The sequence below is a fragment of the Panulirus ornatus genome, chromosome 48, assembly GCF_036320965.1.
Source record: "Panulirus ornatus isolate Po-2019 chromosome 48, ASM3632096v1, whole genome shotgun sequence".
NCBI lineage: Eukaryota > Metazoa > Arthropoda > Malacostraca > Decapoda > Palinuridae > Panulirus > Panulirus ornatus.
The window spans coordinates 14422387-14442487 of NC_092271.1; the positions used below are offsets into that span (position 1 = coordinate 14422387).

General features: G+C 41.2%; 1 protein-coding gene across 6 annotated transcripts in view; it reads left to right on the forward strand.

Moving 5' to 3' along the window:
• Window positions 1-20101, forward strand: part of LOC139764119 (uncharacterized) — a 181096-nt gene that overhangs the window by 34519 nt on the left and 126476 nt on the right. For all 6 annotated transcript variants that reach the window (XM_071690625.1, XM_071690629.1, XM_071690628.1 and 3 more), the window contains exons 4-5: window positions 6597-6748; window positions 7992-8182. In XM_071690625.1, coding sequence (XP_071546726.1) covers window positions 6597-6748; window positions 7992-8182 — 343 coding nt within the window. The remainder of the gene's footprint in view (window positions 1-6596; window positions 6749-7991; window positions 8183-20101) is intronic.

A 20101-nucleotide genomic window follows, 5' to 3' on the forward strand; every position in this document is an offset into this window, starting at 1 on the left:
ACCTTTCCACACATTCCTCAATGTACCCGGGACCTTATGCCCCTCACCCACCCTGTAGCTCAATCATTTCCCATGGTTTTGTTCTACCTTATCCATTCCCTAGGTACCTAAGTATATAAAACGCTTTACTTCCACCAATTTCTCTCCATCTAGACTCACTCTCCAGATGCCCTGTCATGTCTTTACTGATGGACTTAGTAATCTTGCTTTTATTCACTTGTATTCTGTACTCATCCATCTCTTTTTACACACACTCCCAAATTCAGACACCATCTTTAGATTCCCACTCGAATATGCCATCAGTGCCAGGTCATCAGCAAACAACAGCTTTTTCACCTCCCAAGACCCTTTCATTCGGCTCTCATTCAGCTCATCACACCTTCCTTCTATTTTTGTTGAGGCAGTTAAAGCTCTTTTAGATACCAAAGATGACATAGTGAAGTCTACTAGTGCTTTGACACTGTGTTCTACAGGGATTGATAATAAAGCTAGATTTGCAAACTGGTATCAGAGGATTGTTTCATAAGTGGATTGATAGTTGTTTGATGGGGAAGGACTTGAGAATTGGTAGGGGAGTCTTTTTAAGATAACTGGTGTCCTTTAGGGGTTAGTGCTGGGACCCAGTTTTCAGATGTGGATTGTATAGATAGTCTGTAGCTGCCTGAATCTTATCAAGTGACAAAGCCACTTAAGAAAGAGGTGAACCTAGGATCAGATTTGCCAAGAATTATAAAACCATCTTAGCTTACAAATTTGGAGCAAAAGCAAGCTAGAGAGTCTCCCAGTGAGAAAAATTGATCAGATGGGTTAAAGAAAAGCACACTCTTCTGAAGAATTGTGTCATCTTTCATGTAAATGGACTGTCACTTCTTTCACTGCTTATGTAGTCAAAAGACTACTTTTTCTAGGAAGATGATTAAGGTGGAGGTAAGTCCAAGTACAGAGCAGTATTGTGCAAAGTATAACATAATTACTGAGATTGAAGCAAGAATGGGTGGAAAAGTTTTTTGGAAAATATCATAAATATCTGTATTATGCTCCTTGGCCAAAGGTGGAATTTTCTGTGAGTTATGAGCCAGTCTGAAAATCATGTTAGAGTACTCTAAGTACTCTTCTGCTATTCAATTGTTTAAGGGCTAGGAATGTACAAAAATTCATGGCCAAAGTTAAACTTTTCCAAGTTATGAGGCAGGGTATGTTGCAGTTTAAACTTTATTGTCTTTAGGCTTACCCAGGAAAATTGTTAGTCATGGGTTTTATGCTGATTAAAACTTTTGTGCACAGGATGACAAGGTGGTGAGCCCTCCTGGTATCCCTGAGGTGAATGAGGCACATACAACTGGCCATCAGCCTTACAATATTTGCAGTAGTTGTAGATTTTTATGGCATTTTTACTTTTACTCTTTTTCCCCACATCTGTTTTTAAATGATTGCTCTATGATACTATATAGACCAAATGATAATACTTGTACCAATATCACTATTACTGCAAGTTTATTAAGATGGGTACTGTTGCATAGCTGTACATATTTTAGATCAGTAATTTTGAATTTTTGTTACAGTTTTTAGTTGTAAATTTTTTGTATGCAGTTGGAAATAGATGATTCTTCTATGATGATATACTGCATACCCTTTATAATAAACATATACTAATATCACCATTGCTAAGTTTGTTGAGATGGATGCCAGGGCATGTGAAGCATCTCGGGTAAACCATGGAAGGGTCTGTGGGGCCTGGATGCGGATAGGGAGCTGTGGTTTCGATGCTTTACACATGACAGCTAGAGAATGAGTGTGAATGAATGTGGCCATTTTGTTTGGTTTCCTGGCATTACCTCACTAAAGTGGGGCATAGCCATGTTATTTCCCTTGTGGCAGGGTAGCATCAGGAATGAGTGAAGTCAAGCAAGTATGAATATGTTCATGTGTATATATGTATATATCTGTGTATGTATATGTTGATATTTATATGTATGTATATGTGCATTTATGTATGAGTGAGGAAAGATTGACCAAGAGGATATATGTGTCGGAGGTGGAGGGAACGAGGAGAAGTAGGAGACCAAATTGGAGGTGGAAAGATGGAGTGAAAAAGATTTTGTGTGATCGGGGCCTGAACATGCAGGAGGGTGAAAGGAGGGCAAGGAATAGAGTGAATTGGATCGATGTGGTATACCGGGGTTGACGTGCTGTCAGTGGATTGAATCAGGGCATGTGAAACGTCTGGGGTAAACCATGGAAAGCTGTGTAGGTATGTATATTTGCGTGTGTGGACGTATGTATATACATGTGTATGGGGGTGGTTTGGGCCATTTCTTTCGTCTGTTTCCTTGTGCTACCTCGCAAACGCGGGAGACAGCGACAAAGCAAAAAAAAAAAAGAAAAAAAAATGTATATGTGTATATGAGTAGTTGGGCCATTCTTCATTTGTTCCCTGGTGCTACCTCGATGCAGGAAACGGCAATTATGTTGAAAATGATAAAGATTTATGACACTGTGACACTAATACTGTATATGATTTCTTATACATTACACTAATACTGTATATGATAACAAGTAGTGGTGATGTAAGAAGGAGGTGGAGTGAGTATTTTGAAGGTTTGTTGAATGTGTTTGATGATAGAGTGGCAGATATAGGGTGTTTTGTTTGAGGTGGTGTGCAAAGTGAGAGGGTTAGGGAGAATGATTTGGTAAACAGAGAAGAGTTAGTAAAAGTTTTGTGGAAGATGAAATCCGGCAAGGCAGCGGGTTTGGTTGGTATTGCAGTGGAATTTATAAAAAAAGGGGTGACTATATTGTTGACTGGTTGGTAAGGTTATGTTATGTATGTATGACTCATGGTGAGGTGCCTGAGGATTGGTGGAATGCTTGCATAGTGCCATTGTACAAAGACAAAGGGGATAAAAGTGAGTGCTCAAATTACAGAGGTATAAGTTTGTTGAGTATTACTGGTAAATTATATGGGAGGGTATTGATTGAGAGGGTGAAGGCATGTACAGAGCATCAGATTGGGGAAGAGCAGTGTGGTTTCAGAAGTGGTAGAGGATGTATGGATCAGGTGTTTGCTTTGAAGAGTGTATGTGAGAAGTACTTAGAAAAGCAAATGGATTTGTATGTAGCATTTATGGATCTGGAAAAGGCATATGATAGAGTTGCTAGAGATGCTCTGTGGAAGGTATTAAGAATATATGGTGTGGGAGGCAAGTTGTTAGAAGCAGTGAAAAGTTTTTACTGAGGATGTAAGGCAAGTGTACATGTAGGAAGAGAGGAAAGTGATTGGTTCTCTGTGAATGTTGGTTTGTGGCATGGGTGTGTGATGTCTCCATGGTTGTTTAATTTGTTTATGGATGGGGTTGTTAGGGAGGTGAATGCAAGAGTTTTGGAAAGAGGGGCAAGTATGCAGTCTGTTGTGGATGAGAGAGCTTGGGAAGTGAGTCAGTTGTTGTTCGCTGATGATACAGCGCTGGTGGCTGATTCGTGTGAGAAACTGCAGAAGCTGGTGACTGAGTTTGGTAAAGTGTGTGAAAGAAGAAAGCTGAGAGTGAATGTGAATAAGAGCAAGGTTATTAGGTACATTAGGGAAGTCAACTGGGAGGTAAGTGTGAATGGAGAAAAACTGGAGGAAGTGAAGTGTTTTAGATATCTGTGAGTGGACTTGGCAGCAGATGGAACCATGGAATTGGAAGTGAATCATAGGGTGGGGTAGGGGGGCGAAAGTTCTGGGAGCGTTGAAGAATGTGTGGAAGTCGAGAACATTATCTCAGAAAGCAAATATGGGTATTTTTAAAGGAATAGTGGTTCCAACAATGTTATATGATTGCGAGGCATGGGCTATAGATAGAGTTGTGCAGAGGAGGGTGGATGTGCTGGAAATGAGATGTTTGAGGACAATATGTGGTGTGAGGTGGTTTGATCGAGTAAGAAATGAAAGGGTAAGAGAGATGTGTGGTAATAAAAAGAGTGTGGTTGAGAGAGCAGAAGAGGGTGTTTTGAAATGGTTTCGTCACATGGAGAGAATGAGTGAGGAAAGATTGACCAAGAGGATATATGTGTCAGAGGTGGAGGGAACGAGAAATGGGAGACCCAGTTGGAGGTGGAAAGATGGAGTGAAAAAGATTTTGAGTGATCGGGGCCTGAACATGCAGGAGGGTGAAAGACATGCAAGGAATAATGAATTAGATCGATGTGGTTTATTGGGGTCGACGTGCTGTCAATGGATTGAACCAGGGTATGTGAAGGGTCTGGGGTAAACTGTGGAAAGTTCTGTGGGGCCTGGATGTGGAAAGTGAGCTGTGGTTTCAGTGCATTATTACATGACAGCTAGACTGAGTGTGAACGAATGTGGCCTTTGTTGGCTTTTCCTAGTGCTGCCTCGTGCACATGCGGGGGGAGGGGGTTGTTATTTCATGTGTGGCGGGGTGGCAATGGGAATGAATAAAGGCAGACAGTATGAATTATGTACATGTATATATATGTATGTCTGTGTTTGTGTATATATATGTATATGTTGAGATGTATAGGTATGTATATCTGCGTGTGTGGATGTTTATGTGTATACATGTGTATGTGGGTGGGTTGGGCCATTCTTTTGTCAGTCTCTAGCTGTCATGTAATAATGCACAGCTCCCTTTCCACATCCAGGCCCCACAGAACTTTCCATGGTTTATCCCAGACGCTTCACATGCCCTGGTTCAATCCATTGACAGCACGTTGACCCTGGTATACCACATCGTTCCAATTTACTTTATTCTTTGCATGCCTTTCACACCTGCAAGTTCAGGCCCCGATCACTCAAAATCTTTTTCACTCCATCTTTCCACCTCCAGTTTGGTGTCCCACTTCTCCTAGTTCCCTCCACCTCTGACACATATATCCTCTTTGTCAATCTTTCCTCACTCATTCTCTCCATGTGACCAAACCATTTCAAAACACCCTCAACAGAAGAACATCATCTGTAGACCCAAAAATGGATTTTAATTGATTTTCTGAAACTTAAGATACTATGTTCAGTACATCACTTAGAATATTTTAGAGGATGTACCTGATGGCACATCCATGTACCATTGTGAGTTTTTTAGATGTGGGAAATAATTATATGATTAATGAGCATTTAATTTAGAATTTTAAAGTTATAGCAAAGGGTAAGTTGAAGGTTAAAGTGTGACTCCTGGTAAAGATGAATGATGGATGATAATGATATTTATCCCAAAGTTGGCAAAGTTTTTGTTATTAGTCTCAATTTTTTTTCTTTTTTTTTTTTTGAGAAAATAAGAAATGACAACATGGGGTTTAACCATTGACTGAGCAAGAACAGGAGATTCTAACACCCTGTTTGCTCTCTGATTCAGCAGGTAGCAGTTGCTGCTGAATAAGCAGGTCTTGTGTAGGAGCTGTAGTTGACTGTGAACTAGTCAACTAATTATATAAAAGGATGAGGTTTTCCCACATTTAAGATGAAACCTTCATTTTGGAAAAACATTTATGATTACTCATCACTGCCTGAAGAATTCTTCTTTTTGAGTATGCTGGTGTTAGAGAAACTGGATTATGTCACAATTAATGTTTTATTATGATCAGTATGGTTTAGAGGTCTGATTTTAATCTGATTAAGATCTTTGGTGCTGTGCTTAGCCCAATAATGCATATAACTCTTAATAACCAGGTTTCTTTGCTTTTTGCAAAAGCTAAGAATTTTTTCATCCTTTATTGAATTACCTCATTAGAGAATTGTTCTTGCAAATCCAGACATATGTTCCCAACATTTTTTTCCAAAATACTGTGACACTTTCCTTGGGAGTGATTTCAAACCTTCCTTATTTTATTTTCTTGTTTGAAGGCAAAAGACTGGTTGTGGTCATGTTTGTTTTCTGTTGTTCAAAGAAAAAAAAAGAATAAAGGCCAGATATAGAAAAACATAGAAATAATGGTTAGGTTAATGAATCAAAATAAATCCCAAGATGCCTATCTTCATTTGGTATCTAATGCTGGTGTTTTCACTGGGCTCACAGGTTCTGAATTCATAACAAAATTCTCCATCCAGGATTAAATGTCATGAAGAACCTGTAGATAAAAGACAGCGATACTCATTGACAGCGATACTCATTTAATATATCAGTAGACCAGAAGTGAAAGTGAAGACGATAGGGAGTTTGCTTTTTATCATAAAGCTCTGTTAACAAGCATCTGTTGGTTTCATGAGTCAGAGGGGGTTAATCTTAAACACATCTCTTTTTGGGGGGGCAAAATGGTGTTTTAACTCATGAATCAAATGCTGTTTCAGATTCTCATAGAGTGCTGTTTCAAGGTGAGGAAGGGAAGAATGGAAAATGTGGGCAGAGAGCCTTGAATTTCAGGTTGTGTCTGTGACAATTTGATGGGGGATTAAGTTTGAAATACTGCTGCAGAAAAAAGAATACATATTAATTTCCATATCATTTGTTATATTTGTATTATTGTAGGCAAAAGATTCTGATCAGTCATCTACTCTAAATATGGGTGAAATATGCAGATTTTCTAAATGTTTGATTCCATGTTTATAGATTGTCTGTACTAAGATCTTTTTTATTTGTACTGTTGATGAATACGTATCTTTGTAGATCAAAGCTAAGAATTTAGAGCGGCAGCTCCAAGAGACAAGGAACATCATTGATGATCAGCGACATAATCTGATGGACTTACAGCTGCACTCTGAACATCTTTCCCAAAGTCTACTGAAGGAGCACCAGGAACGGGAGTTGATCAGTGCCAAGTGAGCTTAAATTCTCTATAAGTATGTTTTGTTGTGTACTTGTAGTGAAGTACATATAAAGTGTAGTGTACCTTTCTATTTGTACTCAATGGGATGGCAAGTCATTTGCATAGATCAAGAAAAAAAAATATTACAAAATGGAACATTGGGGCACTCCACCAGTCATCTTGACCCATGTAGAGAAGGCTCCTTTGACACACATCCTTAGTTCCTTTCAATAAGATCATCTGTGCATTGAACGAGCTTTCACCATATTTCTACTCCCTCTTTAAAGAAATGTAAAGATTTTGGTACACATGACCCTTTTCCCTGAATCATGCAAGCTTTCATTCATTTAAGTAATAACCCTTACATAGAAAGTCATCTGTTTGCTTTCTAATTATCTATCTATCTCTGACACCCATTCCCTATGGGAACTCCCTCAAGAGGTTGTTCATGGCAGAAGAGTCTCCATAACTGATGAACTCCAGTGTCACTTCTTAGCCTGTTGTGCCACACACTTACCGGACCACTGGTAGAGGGCAACACTAGTGCTGTGTTTTCTTTATTGTTTCCCTAACCTTGCAGACTACACCTGTCTGTGAATCAGATATTTGTTTCAGTGCCTGTTCCTGGCATCCTTTCTCATAGCTGAGTTTGGCATATGAATTTTAAGAAGTTTATCTTTCATATCTGGGTACGTTTTTAGTGCATGGGAGAAACTCTCACCATGATCCTTGTATGGGTCAAGAACTTTTAGTATGCTGTTTATGTCTTTTCTAGATGTTTTACTCGGTTCGAAAACCTCTCTAGGTGTATACTCTATGCTGCGAGTCAGTATTCCACATCTACATATCACATATTCTAGTCTCACCAGCTCCAGTCTTTATTCTTATAACTAACATTAGGGTGTAAGTGAGAGAGAGTCAGGGGTCATGGGTCATTTTAGGAATGTATAGGTTGCTTATTTCGTTATATGATTTATACTAAGTCTGTAGTTGTGCTCTAAAGTCGTGTGCATACCCCCATTAACCTCCCACAACTGATTGTGGCTCCCTATATTGATGAGGCAGGGATACAGTGCTTCACCATAACCATGGAATTCCTGATGCCATTATCAGCACTTACATTATCTGCAATTATGAATTACTGATCTCATAATGTTGATGTTGGCCTTAGATATTCTGTTTTCTGAGGGCATCCCCTGCTAAAAGATTTTAGTTTTTCAAATTTGATTATTGATTGTCTTATTTCCTCTTTTCAGAGTGAATCATACTCGTCAACTTTTCCTAGCACTACAAGATCAGTATGAACACTTACTTGATTCTTCAATGTTTTTCCAACAAGATAAGGATTTTCTTTCTGCTGAGCATAGTGAAATGATTAAGAAACTAACAAATCTCCATGAACAGTCTGTAGCATACCAAGAAAGTATACAGCAGTTTAAAGCTAAAAGTATATTATTCATTTTCATAAATGACTGAGTTTGGAAAAGTGTGTGGAAGAAGAAAGTTAAGAGTAAATGTGAATAAGAGCAAGGTTATTAGGTACAGTAGGGTTGAGGGTCAAGTCAATTGGGAGGTGAGTTTGAATGGAGAAAGGCTGGAGGAAGTGAAGTGTTTTAGATATCTGGGAGTGGATCTGGCAGCGGATGGAACCATGGAAGCGGAGGTGGATCATAGGGTGGGGGAGGGGGCGAAAATCCTGGGGGCCTTGAAGAATGTGTGGAAGTCGAGAACATTATCTCGGAAAGCAAAAATGGGTATGTTTGAAGGAATAGTGGTTCCAACAATGTTGTATGGTTGCGAGGCGTGGGCTATGGATAGAGTTGTGCGCAGGAGGATGGATGTGCTGGAAATGAGATGTTTGAGGACAATGTGTGGTGTGAGGTGGTTTGATCGAGTGAGCAACGTAAGGGTAAGAGAGATGTGTGGAAATAAAAAGAGCGTGGTTGAGAGAGCAGAAGAGGGTGTTTTGAAGTGGTTTGGGCATATGGAGAGGATGAGTGAGGAAAGATTGACCAAGAGGATATATGTGTCGGAGGTGGAGGGAACAAGGAGAAGAGGGAGACCAAATTGGAGGTGGAAAGATGGAGTGAAAAAGATTTTGTGTGATCGGGGCCTGAACATGCAGGAGGGTGAAAGGAGGGCAAGGAATAGAGTGAATTGGAGCGATGTGGTATACCGGGGTTGACGTGCTGTCAGTGGATTGAATCAAGGCATGTGAAGCGTCTGGGGTAAACCATGGAAAGCTGTGTAGGTATGTATATATGCATGTGTGGGCGTATGTATATACATGTGTATGGGGGGGGGGTTGGGCCATTTCTTTCGTCTGTTTCCTTGCGCTACCTCGCAAACGCGGGAGACAGCGACAAAGTATAATAGAAAATATAAAAATTGTAATTTTTAGTGAAAAATTTGAGATTTTTTCCAATATTCATGTTTGCCATTTCTTTTTTTTAGTGAGTAGTGCAAGGAACAAAGAAATAGCCCCATTGGCTCAGACGAAAAAGAAATTACTATAAATTCCTAATATCTTTTGGTGACACCATTTCCCCATTTTCCTTAGTCTTCATTGATATATTCATCCCATTATGGAACTTTTTATGTGCACAGCACTGTATTTTTTAATAATGTTTATGGAAAAATCCATCACGTTTAGAATTTTTGTGTAATTTTGATGTGAAACCATTCCCTCATTTCATAATGTATGAGTTTACATTTAGTAGGAATTGAAATGTAATGGAAAGGTCTTAGAGGCCTACTTCTGGATAGGGTGCTGTGGTTTCAGTGCATTACACTTGACAGTTAGAGAATGGATGTAAGTAGATGTGGCCTTTCTTCATCTGTGCTTGATCCTACCTTGCTAATACAGGAAATAGCAACCAAGTATGAAAAAAATGATTGATAATATACAAGTATTAGAGTACAGCATGAATTTGAGCTCATTTAGTTTGGATGCATTACATGTGCATTACACATGACAGTTAGAGAATGGATTTAAGTGGATGTGGCCTTTCTACATCTGTGCTTGGTCCTTCCTTGCTAATACAGGAAATAGCAACCAAGTATGAAAAAAAATTGTTGATACTGTACAAGTATTAGAGTACAGTATGAATTTGTGCTCATTTAGGTTGGGTGCATTTAGTACCAAAGAAAAAAGTATGTTGTTCCATAATTGTGTTTGCACAGTATGGGGAGAAGCTATTGTACTTGTGGGGCCACATTTCTTGAGATGTCTTTACATCAAGTATCCTTTTGTATTTTGTATAAAGCCAGTGTTCACAATATCTTTGTTTAGTCTGTTTTAAGCATCCAACTACTGTATGTTAAAATAACACTTCTCTATGTTCTTTCTCAATTTTTTTCTGTTGCTTAGCTTCTAGTCATACCTCCTGGTAACTCTGGCATTGCATAAAGAACTGTTCACTTGTGATATTGTGTAGTGAATGTGATCAGGTCAACCCAATCTCTTATTTACTGCATTGTGAGGTAGCATCACTAACAGATGACTGATCCTGAGAGGGAAAGATCCTCACTTGGCCAACTTCTGTCTTTCTTCTTTTGGAAAAGTAAAATAGAAGTGGAGGATTTCCAACCCCTTTGGAAAGGGCCGGGAGGATGGTTTGGTTTAGAGAGAAGAGGTGGTGAAAGCTTTGCAGATGAAATCTGGCAAGGTGGCAGATTTGGATGGTATATCAGTTGAATTTATTAAGAAAGGGAGTGACTGTGTTGTTGATTGGTTGGTAAGGATTCTTAATGATGTATGGATCATGGTGAAGTGCCTGAGGATTGACAGAATGCATGTATGGTGTTATTGTGCATAGGCGAAGGGGATAAAGGTGAGTGTTCAAACTACGGAGGCATAAGTTTGTTGAGTAGTCCTGGAAAATTGTATGGGAGGGTATTGATTGAGAGGGTGAGGGAATGCACAGAACATCAGATTGGGGAGGAGCATTGTGGTTTTAGAAGTGAGAGGATGTATGGATCAGGTATTTGCTTTGAAGATGGTGTGTGAGAAATACTTAGAAAAATATGTGGATTTGTATGTAGCATTTATGGATCTGGAGAAGGCATATGAAAGGGTTGATAGGGATGCTTTATGGAAGGTGTTGAGAGTATGTGGTGTGGAAGGTAAGCTGCTATAAGCAGTGAAAAGTTTTTATCAAGAATGTAAGCAGTCATATGTATGAGTAGGGAGAGAGAAGAATGTTTGGTTCCCAGTGAAGATTGGTCTGCAGTAGGGATATGTGATGTCGCCATGGTTGTCTCTCTTTTACAGGCCTATTAGTTAACTCAAAATCCAATAATGCCCTTTGACCATCTCTCTTACTCACAAACGTATGCTTATGTATATCTCTCTTTTTAAACCAGGTATTCCCAATCAACAGTCTTTTTTCAGCACACAAATCCACAAGCTCTTCACCATTTCTATTTACAACACTGAACATCCCATGTACACCAATTATACCCTCAACTGCCACATTACTCACCTTCACATTTAAATCACCCAACGCTGAAACCTGGTCTCGTACATCAAAGCTGCTAACACACTCACTCAGCTGCTTCCAAAACACTTGCCTCTCATGGTCTTTCTTCTCATGACCAGGTGCTTAGGCACCAATAATCACTCATCTTTCTCCATCCACTTTCAATTTCATCCACATCAATCTATAATTTACTTTCTTTCACTCTATTACATACTCCTACAACTCCTGCTTCAGGAGTAGTGCTACTCCTTCCTTAGCTCTTGTCCTCTCACCAACCCCTGACTTTACTCCCAAGACTTTCCCAAACCACTCTCCCCTTTACCCTTGAGCTTCGTTTCACTCAGAGCCAGAACATCCAGGTTTCTTTCCTCAAACATACTACCTGTCTCTCCTTTTTTTTCATCTTGGTTCATCTACACACACTCAGACACCCCAATCTGAGCCTTCAAGGAGGATGAACACCCTCCACTTGACTCCTTCCTCTATTTCCCTTTATAGAAATTTAGATAAAAGGGGGAGGGTTTCCAGCCCCCACTCCTGCCTACTTTAGTCGCCTTCTAAGACACATGGGGAATATGTGGGACGTATTCTTTCTCCCCTTATCCCCAGGAATAGCAAAAATGGGTATGTTTGATGGATTAGTGGTTCCAACAATGTTATATGGTTGCGAGGCTTGGGCGGGCTATAGATAGGGTTGTGCGGAGGAGGGTGGATGTGTTGGAAATGAAATGTTTGAGGACAATATGTGGTGTGAGGTGGTTTGATTGAGTAAGTAATGAAAAGGTAAGAGAGATGTATGGTAATAAAAAATGTGTGGTTGAGAGAGCTGAAGAGAGTGTGTTGAAGTGGTTTGGACACATGGAGAGAATGAGTGAGGAAAGATTGACCAAGAGGATATATGTGTCAGAGGTGGAGGGAAGAAGTGGGAGACCTAACTGGAGGTGGAAGGATGGAGTGAAAAAAATTTTGAGTGATTGGGGCCTCAACATACAGGAAAGTGAAAAGCGTGCAAGGAATACAGTGAATCAGAATAGTGGGGTATACTGGGGTCAATGTGCCGTCACTAGATTCAACCAGGGCATGTGAAGCATCTAGGGTAACTTATGGAAAGGTTTGTGGGGTCTGGATGTGGTTAGGGAGCTATGGTTTCAGTGCATTACACATGACAGCTTGAGACTGAGTGTGAATGAGTGTGGCCTTTTTTTTGTTCCTGGCTCTGTCTCGCTGGAGGGGGGATGCTATTTCATGTGTGGCAGGGTGGTGATGGGAATGGATGGAGGCAGCAAGTATGGATATGTACATGTGTATATATGTGTATGTCTGTGCATGTATATGTATGTTTATGTTGAAATGTATATGTATGTATATGTGCGTGTGTGGGCGTTTATGTATGTATATGTGTATGTGAGTGGGTTGGGCCATTCTTCGTCTGTTTCCTTGCACTACTTTGCTTACCCAGGAGACGGTGGTTAACTTTAATGATAATAGAATAATGATATTTATTCATTATATTTATTTGCCATCTCCCACATCAGCGAGGTAGCGCAAGGAAATAGACGAGGAAAGGCCCAACCTACCCACATATATATATATATATATATATATATATATATATATATATATATATATATATTTTTTTTTTTTTTTTTATACTTTGTCGCTGTCTCCCGCGTTTGCGAGGTAGCGCAAGGAAACAGACGAAAGAAATGGCCCAACCCCCCCCATACACATGTATATACATACGTCCACACACGCAAATATACATACCTACACAACTTTCCATGGTTTACCCCAGACGCTTCACATGTCTTGATTCAATCCACTGACAGCACGTCAACCCCGGTATACCACATTGCTCCAATTCACTCTATTCCTTGCCCTCCTTTCACCCTCCTGCAAGTTCAGGCCCCGATCACACAAAATCTTTTTCACTCCATCTTTCCACCTCCAATTTGGTCTCCCTCTTCTCCTCGTTCCCTCCACCTCCGACACATATATCCTCTTGGTCAACCTTTCCTCACTCATTCTCTCCATGTGCCCAAACCATTTCAAAACACCCTCTTCTGCTATCTCAACCACGCTCTTTTTATTTCCACACATCTCTCTCACCCTTACGTTACTTACTCGATCAAACCACCTCACACCACACATTGTCCTCAGACATCTCATTTCCAGCACATCCATCCTCCTGCGCACAACTCTATCCATAGCCCACGCCTCGCAACCATACAACATTGTTGGAACCACTATTCCTTCAAACATACCCATTTTTGCTTTCCGAGATAATGTTCTCGACTTCCACACATTCTTCAAGGCTCCCAGAATTTTCGCCCCCTCCCCCACCCTATGGTCCACTTCTGCTTCCATGGTTCCATCCGCTGCCAGATCCACTCCCAGATATCTAAAACACTTCACTTCCTCCAGTTTTTCTCCATTCAAACTCACTTCCCAATTTACTTGACCCTCAACCCTACTGTACCTAATAACCTTGCTCTTATTCACATTTACTCTTAACTTTCTTCTTCCACACACTTTATCAAACTCCGTCACCAGCTTCTGCAGTTTCTCACATGAATCAGCCACCAGCGCTGTATCATCAGCGAACAACAACTGACTCACTTCCCAAGCTCTCTCATCCCCAACAGACTTCATACTTGCCCCTCTTTCCAAAACTCTTGCCTTTACCTCCCTAACAACCCCATCCATAAACAAATTAAACAACCATGGAGACATCATACACCCCTGCCGCAAACCTACATTCACTGAGAACCAATCACTTTCCTCTCTTCCTACACGTACACATGCCTTACATCCTCGATAAAAACTTTTCACTGCTTCTAACAACTTTCCTCCCACACCATATATTCTTAATACCTTCCAGAGAGCATCTCTATCAACTCTATCATATGCCTTCTCCAGATCCATAAATGCTACATACAAATCCATTTGCTTTTCTAAGTATTTCTCACATACATTCTTCAAAGCAAACACCTGATCCACACATCCTCTACCACTTCTGAAACCACACTGCTCTTCCCCAATCTGATGCTCTGTACATGCCTTCACCCTCTCAATCAATACCCTCCCATACAATTTACCAGGAATACTCAACAAACTTATACCTCTGTAATTTGAGCACTCACTCTTATCCCCTTTTCCTTTGTACAATGGCACTATGCACGCATTCCTCCAATCCTCAGGCACCTCACCATGAGTCATACATACATTAAATAACCTTACCAACCCGTCAACAATACAGTCACCCCCTTTTTTAATAAATTCCACTGCAATACCATCCAAACCTGCTGCCTTGCCGGCTTTCATCTTCCGCAAAGCTTTCACTACCTCTTCTCTGTTTACCAAGTCGTTTTCCCTAACCCTCTCACTTTGCACACCACCTCGACCAAAACACCCTATATCTGCCACTCTATCATCAGACACATTCAACAAACCTTCAAAATACTCACTCCATCTCCTTCTCACATCACCACTACTTGTTATCACCTCCCCATTTGCGCCCTTCACTAAAGTTCCCATTATATATATATATATATATATATATATATATATATATATATATATATATATATATATATATATATATATATATTTTTTTTTTTTTTGCTTTGTCGCTGTCTCCCGCGTTTGCGAGGGTAGCGCAAGGAAACTGACGAAAGAAATGGCCCAACCCACCCCCATACACATGTATATACATACGTCCACACACGCAAATATACATACCTACACAGCTTTCCATGGTTTTAACCCAGACGCTTCACATGCCTTGATTCAATCCACTGACAGCACGTCAACCCCGGTATACCACATCGCTCCAATTCACTCTATTCCTTGCCCTCCTTTCACCCTCCTGCATGTTCAGGCCCCGATCACACAAAATCTTTTTCACTCCATCTTTCCACCTCCAATTTGGTCTCCTCTTCTCCTCGTTCCCTCCACATCCGACACACATATCCTCTTGGTCAACCTTTCCTCACACATTCTCTCCATGTGCCCAAACCATTTCAAAACACCCTCTTCTGCTATCTCAACCACGCTCTTTTTATTTCCACACATCCTCTCACCTTACTTACTACTTAACTCGATCAAACCTCCCACCCACACATTGTCCTCCAACATCTCATTTCCAGCACATCCATCCTCCTCGCACAAACTCTAATCCTTAATAGCCCACGCCTCGCAACCATACAACATTGTTGGAACCACTATTCCTTCAAACAACCATTTTTGCATTTCTCGAGATAATGTCTCCGACTTCCACACATTCGTCTAGGCTTCACCAAGAATTATACGCCCCCTCCCCCACCCTATGGTCCACTTCTTCTTCCATGTTTCCATCCGCTGCCAGAGATCCACTCACCAGAAATCTCAAACAACTTCACTACTCCTCCATTATTCTCCATTCAAACTCACATCCCAATTACTTGACCCTCAACCCTAATGGTAAAACCTAATAACCTGCTCTTAATTCCATTAACTCTTCAACTTTCTTCTTCCACACACTTTATCCAAACACCGTCACCAGCTTCTGCAGTTTCTCACATGAATCAGATCAGCCACCAGCTGTCAGGTATCATCAGCGAACAACAACTGACTCACTTCCCAAGCTCTCTCTCTCATCCCCAACTAGAACATTCAAACTTGCCCCTCTTCCAAAATTCTCTTTTTGCCTTTAACCTCCCTAACAACCCAATCCATAAACAAATTAAACAACCATGGGACATCATACTAACCCCATGCCGCCAAACCACATTCACTGAGAACCAAACAATTCCTCTTATCCGACAACGTACACATGCCCTTACAAATCCCGATAAAAACTTTTTTCAACTGCTTCATAACAACTTTCCTCCCACCACCATATATTCTTAATCACCTGTCCAGAGAGCATCTCTATCACTCTATCATGAATGCCCTTCTCCAGATCCAATAAATGCTAACATACAAATCATTTGCTTTTCTAAGTATTTCTCCACATACATTCCTTTCAAAGCGAACACCTGATCCACACATCACTACTACCACTTCTGAAACCCAACACCTGCTCTTTTTCCCCAATCTGGATCTCTGTACATATGCTTACACCCCTCAATCACTACCCTCCATACAATTTACCAGGAATACACAACAAACTTTATTATACCTCTGTAATTTGAGCAACCAGTCACGTCTTATCCCCTTTATTTCCTTGTACAATGGCACTATGCACGCATCTCCTCCCTCCAACCTCAGCACCTCAAAACCATAGAGTCAACATACATTAATAACCCTTACCCAACCCGCAACAATAAGTCACCCCTTTTTTAAATAAAGTCCACTGCAATACCCCCAAACCTAGCTGCTTGCCCGCTTATCATCTTTCCGCAAAGCATCACTACCTCTTCTTCATGTTTAACCAAGTCCGTTATCCCTAACCCTCTCACTATTGCACACCACCTCGACCAAAACACCCTATAACTCTGCCCTCTATCATCAGACATTGGACATCAAACAAACCTTCAAAATACTACTCACTATTCTCCATCTCCTCACACATTCACCACTACCTTGTTATCACCTTCCCCATTTGTCGCCCATAGCACTAAAGTTCCCATTATATATAAAAATCTATATATATATATATATATATATATATACTATAAATATATAAAAATATATAAAATATATATATTTTTTTTTTTTTTTTTTGCATTTGTCGCTGTCTCCTCCCTGCGATTTCGAGGTAGCGCAATGAATCAGACAAAGAAATGGCCCAACCCAGCTCCCCATATACACATGTATATACATACGTCCACACACCGCAAATATACATACCCTAACACAGCATTCCATGGTTTAAAAAACCAGACGCTTCACATGCACTTGATTCAATCCACTGACAGCACTCAACCCCGTATAAACCACATCGCGTTCCAATTCCACTCTATTCTTGCCCACCTTTCCACCTCCTACTCCTCCTCCTGCATGTATCAGAGCAGGAAGCCCCGATCCACCACAAAATCCTTTTTCAACTAATCCACCCATCTTTCCTACCCTCCAATTTTGGTCCTCCCACTCTACTTCTCGTATGCCCTCCACAATCCGACACACATATCCTCTTGTCAATCATTCCTCACTCATATCTCTCCATAGTGACCAAACCAATTCAAAACACCCTCTTGCTGCCACATCAACACGCTCTTTTTATTTCCACACCATCTCTCTTCTCTCTTAAACGCTCTTCTTCTAACAACCGTTTAACGTTACTATACTTCGATCAAACCAACTCACACCACACAAACAAAGTGTGCAAAATTTTTTGGAAAGAGGGGCAAGTTATGAAGTCTGTTGTGGATGAGAGAGCTTGTAAGTAGATCAGTTGTTGTTCGCTGATGATACAGCGCTGGTGCTGATTCATGATGAGAAACTGCAGAAGCTGTGACTGAGTTTGTAAAAAAAGTGTAGTGAAAGAAAGACAAGTAAGAGTAAATGTGAATAAGAGCAAGGTTATTAGGTCCAGTAGGGATGTGAGGTGCTCAAGTCAATTGATTTGAGTTTAGAATGGTGGAAAACTGTAGGACGTGAAGTTATTAAGATACTTTGTGGAGTGGTGATTCTTGCAAGCGGGGATGAACCAGGAGGGTGAATGCGGACGGGTGGGATTAGGCCACGGTGTGGGTAGGGTCGTGGGTATCTTTGTGTCTGAGATGGAATATATGGGTTGGGATTTAGATTATGGTTAGGGGTGTGATGATGGGGAGGAGGTGGGGCGAAAATCTGGGAGCCTAAGAATCAAATGGAATGTTGTCTGGAACACTTAAAGACATACCATACAACATTTTCGACGACGCACACAATCTACTCTATCTCAATCGGAACACTATATAAGATCAAAGAATTGGTATGTAATCAGGAAAAGTGGTTCCACGCAACTGTCTGACTATCGATATCATTCGCACGAGGCCGGCTACTGATGAAGATAGAGTCTGCTGCGAGGGGAGATAGGATCTGCTCCCGATCCCAACTCTCTCTAATGTTTGAGCAACAATGTGTGGTGTGAGGTGGTTGATCGAGTGAGTAACGTAGTACGACGACATGAATGTCAGAGTGGTCAATCAACAGACCTGGCTTGGGCATGGGGAGGATGGTCCACGCAAGGCTGCGTCAATCTCATCGGAATTCTCCTTGAAGATATCTAGCACATGGCACGACACAGACAAGGGGATAATGGCTCTGACATGTGGGTGTTGTAGCCGCCGGGGAGCTGACGTAGCTACGGATGCAACGAGCGTTGAGACGCTGATGAGGGACGCTAACCAACAATTCTACGCGCGAGACGGGATAGACGAAACTTGAGATGCCGGGCAAGGACTGACAGAAAAGGCGTTTTTGAGACACAGTGACATTCTCGGGTTCCGGCAGCGCGCGAGTAGCAAGGTACAGAAGATGCACAACAAAGAAAGCAGGCAGCGGATCTAAGAGCGAAATGGATCTCGGAATAACAGAGTGATAATAGCGGGGTCTCACGTGACGTAAGTTCAAGTGCACATTCCACTCTAGGAGTGCTTATGACAATCCAGCGGAACAGTCATCTGACTAACTTCCCTATAGCTCTAGCGGCTTAATCTCCATCAAGCAGACTGCTCAGTAGCTAAGGAGGCACTGTATCTCACTTTTAGGCCAACTTAGTTAGATGAACGCAATGCATAGTGCAGCCGTGTGGAAGAGTGGTTGTGGGTTGGAGTCGAGCGACTATTACATCTTGCTAAGTCGTGTGATCATCCGGGGGGTTGCGCTACCTCGCAAATGCGGAAGACGCGACAAAGTATGAATAAATAAAAAAAATATAAAAACCACACATTGCCCTCAAACACTCATTTCCAGCACATCATACTCCTGCGCACACTCTATCCATAGACCACCCTCGCAACATACAACATTGTTTGGAACACTATTCCTTCAACAACCCATTTTTTGCTTTCCGAGATAATGTACTCGACTTCCGCACATTCTTCAAGGCTCCCAAATTTTTTTGCCCCCTCCCCCACCCTATGATCCACTCCGCTTCCATGGTTCCATCCGCTGCCCAATCCACTCCCAGGATATCTAAAACACTTCACTTCCTCCAGTTTTTCTCCATTCAAACTCACCTACCCATTGACTTGAACCCTCAACCCTACTGAACCTAATAACCTTGCTCTATTCACATTTACTCTTAACTTTCTTCTTTCACACACTTTACCAAACTCATCACACGCTTCTGCAGTTTCTTCACATGAATCCGCCACCAGCGCTGTATCTCAGCGAACCAACTGACGCACTTCCCAAGCTCTCTCATCCCCAACAGACTTCAGTACTTTGCCCCTCTTTCCAAAACTACTGCATTCACCTCCTAACAACTCCCATCCATAACAAAATAAACATCCATGGAGACATCACACACCCCTGTCTCAAAACTACATTCACTGAGACCAATCACTTTCCTCTCATCCTACACGTACACATGCCTTACATCCTCTATAAAAAATTTCACAGCTTCTACAACTGCCTTCCACACCATATGATTGTACTTAGAAGTACAGTTCCACGATGAGCGGGGATGTCTATTTCCTAGGGATTTCACACTACATGCTGGGCGACTGAGATATAGCTTGCGTGTCGGATCGACGGCGAGTCATGCTGATTAGCTGGCGACATTCGCTGGGAAAAATCATGATAGAAATGCCTTTCTAAGTATTTCTCACATACATCTCTAAGCAAACACCTGATCCACACATCCTCTACCACTCTGGAAACCACACTGCCTCTTCCCCAATCTGATGCACGTACATGCCTTCACCTCTCATCAATACCCTCCCATAAAATTTACAGAATACTCACAAACTTAT